Source organism: Hordeum vulgare, chromosome 3H, assembly GCF_904849725.1.
Source record: "Hordeum vulgare subsp. vulgare chromosome 3H, MorexV3_pseudomolecules_assembly, whole genome shotgun sequence".
Lineage (NCBI taxonomy): Eukaryota > Viridiplantae > Streptophyta > Magnoliopsida > Poales > Poaceae > Hordeum > Hordeum vulgare.
Window position 1 is genome coordinate 362,741,769 of NC_058520.1, and position 5,985 is coordinate 362,747,753.

At 51.2% G+C, this 5,985-nt stretch overlaps 1 protein-coding gene across 1 annotated transcript; it reads right to left on the reverse strand.

Annotated features, from left to right (window-relative positions):
* Positions 1 to 251: 251 nt before the first annotated feature.
* LOC123439962 (adenylate-forming reductase 06235) lies at positions 252 to 2,063 on the reverse strand. Its single transcript, XM_045116571.1, has one exon. The coding sequence runs from the start codon at positions 2,004 to 2,006 to the stop codon at positions 312 to 314; it is 1,695 nt and encodes a 564-aa protein (XP_044972506.1). The 5' UTR covers positions 2,007 to 2,063; the 3' UTR covers positions 252 to 311.
* Between the last annotated feature and the right edge of the window lie 3,922 nt (positions 2,064 to 5,985).

Genomic DNA, 5,985 nt, shown 5'->3' on the forward strand with positions numbered 1-5,985 from the left:
CTAACTATTGCAGAGGCAACGGATGTTTTAAAAAGATTCGTCGGAAGACGAGTAGCGCACCCCATGTTTATTTTCCTTCCAATATATAAAGCTCTTTTATATCTTTAAAATAGATTTCCAATAAGGGGAACAAGAGAATCTAAGATATTTTACAGACTTAGTGAAATCTAAAGAAGTTGACCCGGGACATACTTAAAACTTCAAAAAAAAATTGAAGTTCTTTTTTCATTCTTAACATCTGAGTCCGCAACTTCAAAATACAAATGATCATGCAAAAAAAACTTCAAAACATAATAATAATAAAAGAAACATCAAGAGTCCCAAATAGGACCAAACGCCGGGATGCCGGCCTTCCTGCACCTCCTCACGACGTCCCTGCTCCCCTCCGGGTTGCTCGTCACCACCACCGCCTCCGCGTTCCACCGTTGTGCCGCGACAACGGACAGCTCCGAGACATCGGGACGCCCCATGGTCATCGTGTCGTGCACGATCACACGCCCTTTAAGGTTCTCATTGCTCGTCACCATGGCAGTTATCCCGTCGCCGTAGTTGGCATCGATCTCCTTGGCCACCCAGACCAGAGATACCTCTGCCCAACTCGGTTGCATCAGGAATGACAGGAACACGCATATGCCGGAGCCAGTTGCGACCATTGTGACTCTCTGGTACATGCTGATGAGGTAGGGCAGTCCGGCGAAGTGGACTGTACGCACCCAAAGGTGGCTGGGAGGGTCCGAGACGAGGCCTCGGGTGAAGTCTCCCACTGCGCCAGCGAGCATGGCGTGAGTGTCCTCGTCGTTTGAGATGATGCCAAAGGCGTGCCACTCGGAGAGCGGCGAGCGGCTGATGCGCCCGAGCAGGCCGGCCTTGACGCCGCCTTGGAAGGTTAGGATGGACGCGCGGGTAGACGGTGCGGTGACCGTGACCGGCACGCGGCGCACAGTGAGCCACGGGAGGAAGGTGAAGAAGGTGATGGCGGCCGTCAGCCATAGCTCTTGGCGCTTAGCCAGAGAGGCGACGGTCAGCCTGTCGTAAGATCTGATCGCCGGATTGTAGACGGCAGTGAGCATGACGAAAGCCCAGAGCAGTGCGAGAGCGGTCCAGCCAGCGAATCGGTGCGTACGCTCGAAGACGTTGTGATGGAGGTGGCGCACGAGCGGAAATGCCGCCAGGCACGAGAGCGCGACCAGGCCGAGTATTGCCGACGCGACGCCCACGATCTCGTGGGGCGTCACGCCGCGGAGCTCGACCGCCTGCACGAGCGCGTACACCAGCCACGCCAGCGAGGACACGCCGCAGCCGCTGTGGACACCGCCGAGGGACTGGAGGATAGCCGTGACGCCGGTCTTTACGACGACCGGCACCCATGTCCGGCCGAGGAGCACGACGGTGAGCCAAAAGACTGCCCGGAGCACCGCCTCGGAGCGGCACAGCGTGAGCGCCAATATATTACCGATGGCGAAGACGGCGGCGTGGCGCTTGGCGTAAGGGAAGTGGCCGGTCGCCGCGGTAGCGAGCCCCGCCGCGTTCAGCACGACGCATAGCAGGAAGAGGCGCTTGTACACGGTGAACAAGCCTTGGTCGAGCAGTATGACGCTGAGCCTGGAGTGCCCAGCCGCCGCCCTCACAGGCTTAGTCGGCGCGTTCGACCTCCTGCTCTGCACACGAGAAACATCAGCGGCAGTCAGGGCCATCTCCTCGTCCGTAGCGACAGACTCATCGTCCGTATCGCCATCGCTGATGTCGTCGAGGTCGCAGAAGTGGGTGCTCGCACGACTGCGCGCCGTGAGAAAGCTCGTGGTGGAGTAATTACGGTTGAAAGGCTGAGGGAACCACACCCATCGGCCGCCGCCGGATTCGGTGGGCGGCGAGTCGGAAGGACTGGCGACGGTGTCTAGAGCGAAGGGACTTGCCGGCGAGGGCTTGATCTCGAAGGCGACGCCACGGCAGCTAGAGAACTTGATGGCCATGGCCATAGGCTTTGCTGCGGGGCCTTGCTCGTCCATGGCGTCGATCGGCAAGTAATATGTTCTCGACACGCCTCTCGCCTCTACTGAGTTGCATATAACAGTTGCATGGGTGGGCTGCTACATATGCAGATACCCATACGTATTTATAGGCAGGTATGGAAGCTAGCTACAGGCATCGATCATCCACCCATATGAGTGACGATTCAGTCTCAACTCTCAACTAGTAGGGTGAGTAAACTATATAAAATTTGAGATCCTGTTAACTGAACCAGATTTCGGCGACTGGGAATTAGTCAGATTTCTGACTTCCCAACTTGATTGGAAACCTATACTGTGAGGATTCTTACACATTGCGACTAGCATCTACCATGTCAACCCAAACACCTTGTGGCCATGGGTGTTCGAAATGACAAAAGTATCCGATGAAAACTTAGAATCTCTAACATGGGCCTTTGGATCCGCAATGTACGGGTCATATCATCATAGAACCTGTACCATACATTTTGCCGAATACGCCCGCCTGCTTGACGTCTTACGGTTTCATTTTTAGAACATCTCCAACAACCGTGTTAAAACAAGGCCGCCTCCTAAATTTAGCCTTTTTAGCGCGCGTTATAGCAAAATGGACTTCAGCGGACGCGTGATAAACGCGCGCGCAGCATATAGATTACAGCGCGCCGTCTGAATCGTCATCGCGCGTTGCGTATTTGGCGCGCCCGCTTCCGCGCGCCGCATTCTCTCCACCGCGCCACCCCGCGCCACCGCCGGCGAACTGACCCGATGGACGCCCTCGCCGGCAGCCCTCTCACCCCTTCCTACACCCGAGACCCCTCCGCGGCCGTCGCCGCCGCCGCAAACCTTAACGCGGGGAGCTTTGGCTTTGCCTCGGCCGACACTCCTCCAAGCACTGGCGTTGCACGCGGTCTTTTCATGCCGCCACGGATGATCTCAGCGGCGGGTGGCCTCGTGCCGGCGGCTTTTGCCAACTTTTTGTTATTGTTATTTTTTAAATGCATACATGTAGATAGCTCATTGTTGGGGAACGTTGCATTGGAAATAAAAAAAATTCCTACGCACACGAAGACCTATCATGGTGATGTCCATCTACGAGAGGAGATTAGATCTACGTATCTTTGTAGATCGCTAAGCGGGAAGCGTTAAGAAACGCGGTTGATGTAGTGGTACAGCTTCGTGATTCAAATCACCGTCGTCCCATGATCCGTCCCACGAACGGTTCCGATCTAGCGCCAAACAGACGGCACCTCCGCGTTCAGCACACGTACAGCTCGATGATGATTTCGGCCTTCTTGATCCAGCAACCAAGACGGAGAAGTAGATGAGTTCTCCGGCAGCGTGACGGCGCTCCGGTGGTGGTGATGATCTACTCCTGCAGGGCTCCGCCCGGGCTCCGAAGAAATCCGATCTAGAGGTAAAACTATGTGGAATAGGGTAGAGTTGCACGTGGCAAAGTTGCGTCTCAAAAAGCCCTAAACCACCAATATATATAGGAGGAGGGGAGGGGCTAGCCTTGGGGCACAAGGACCTGGATGCCCATATTGGATCGTGCATATTCTCCGAAGATATATCGGTTGAACCTTAGTGCCAAGGATTCATATAGTCCCGTATGTCATTCCCTTTTTCCTTCGGTATGTTACATGCTCGAGATTCGATCGTCGGTATCCGCATACCTATTTCAATCTCGTTACCGGCAAGGTTCTTTACTCGTTCTGTAATACAAGATCCTGTGACTTACACTTAGTCACATTGCTTGCAAGGCTTGTGTGTGATGTTGTATTACGGAGTGGGACCCGAGATACCTCTCCGTCACACGGAGTGACAAATCCTAGTCTTGATCCATACTAACTCAGCGGACACCTTCGGAGATACATCTAGAGCACATTTATAGTCACCCAGTTACGTTGCGACGTTTGATACACAGAAGGTATTCCTTCGGTGTCAGTGAGTTATACGATCTCATGGTCATAGAAATAAAATACTTGACACGCAGAAAACAATAGCAACAAAATGACACGATCAACATGCTACGTTCATAGTTTGGGTCTAGTCCATCACATGATTCTCCTAATGATGTGATCCAGTTATCAAGTGACAACACTTGCATATAGTCAGAAAACCTTGACTATCATTGGTGAACTGGCTAGCCAACTAGAGGCTTGCTAGGGACATTGTTTTGTCTATGTATCCACACATGTATCTATGTTTTCATGCAATACAATTATAGCATGGATAATAAACGATTATCTTGTAACAGGAAATATAATAATAACTATTTTATCATTGCCTTTAGGGCATATTTCCAACACTCATTTTCTTCGTTGAATATCCTTTGTAGTGTCAACGATGAGGCATATATGTCAACTATGGGTGTTGGCTCCAACAATTCTCATTGGTCTCAAACCAATGACATGCATTTTGATGACCATGAGTTCGAGGTGGACGAGGATGGTGAGGGCATTGTCGACGCACCAAAAGGAAGTGGAGGCAACTACACCAGCAATGAAGACATATTGCTATGCAATACATGGTTTCAAGTGTCAAGGGATCCATCTGTTGGAGGTGATAAAAGTAGAGATGCATATTGGAACCGGATGAAGGAGCACTTTGATCTACACAAAAAAGAGTGGAGTTGACCGGACGGAACGATCTCTTCGCTCCCGGTGGTCGACCATCAACCGAGATTGTCAAAAGTGGGCGGGCGCACATGTGGCGGTTGACAAGTTGAACCCAAGTGGCACTAATGATATAGATAGGGTAAGTGCCATTTCATCCATGTTCATCATGCTTGTTATTGGTGTTTGTAGTGGTAACTTTTTTTGTAGTTCAATATTGCACAAAACTTGTTCAAAGGAGAGGAGAAAAGACCAAGAAAGGGAAGGTCAAGAAAGGGAGATAATTTACCTTGCCTCATTGTTATGAGGAATTGAAGGATGATGAGAAATGGAAGAAGCGTGACGGTATCGATGATGTTGATGAGAGCAACAAACGCAATCGAACAATTGAGTTGGATCATGATGACGAAGAGGCATCAAGTGATGACGGCAAGAGAAGCCCTACACCAAACTTAGTTTCATACTCAAAGCCAAAATGATCGGATGGGTGCAAGAATGACGCAAAAGAAACGAAGAAGAGGAAAGGGGATGACGAGCTCAAAAATGCTATGAAAGTTATTGTGAAGGCAAGAAAAGAAGCAAACGAGGTGAGGAAGATGGCAAGGACCCAAGATGTCGCGGCCGAGGAGAGGAGGTTGATGGCCGAGGAGAGGAGGGTGGCGGTCGAGGAGAGGAAGCTGACATTGCAGGACAGGAAGGTGGGCATGGAGGAGCGATCTAGGTTGTTGGAATGGGAGAAGTACTTGTTCTTCTTGGACGCATCTACCCTCGATGAGGCACAAAAGGAGTATGTCAATCTTACTCGTGAAGAAGTATTGATCCAAAAAAGAGCCATGATTCATGACATGGGTGGCGGTGGCATAGGCGGCATGGGTGCCATGGGTGGCTTTGGAGCTACCATGGGCGGAATGGGTGCCATGGGTGGCTTTGAAGCTACCATGGAGACCATGGGAGGCATGGGTGGCTTCGAAGCACCTCCGGGCGGCATTGGCGCATGGGAGGCATGAGTTTTGCGTCTCTCATGGGAGGCATGCGAGCACCTCGGGGTGGCATGGGCGGCATGTCTTCCGGTGTGCCAACACCTTCGCATGATGTCGTTGAAGATCTTGCTAACACCGCACGCGACAATGAAGAGCAGGAGGAAGAATCCTCTTCGGATAATGAATCGGAGGAAGAGGAAAAGGAAGAGGAAGATGAAGATGAAGACGAGGACGAGGCTTGAACTTGTGGGGATGGACTTGGTTGGATGATGTTGTGGGCATGAATTTGAACTTGTGGGCATGGACTTTTTATGTCATCATGGGCTTGTTTGTGTGATTTAAATTATGCCATGTCTTTCTTTTGATGTTTGAAAGTCATTTTGTGTTCAAAATGTGTCCAAAATG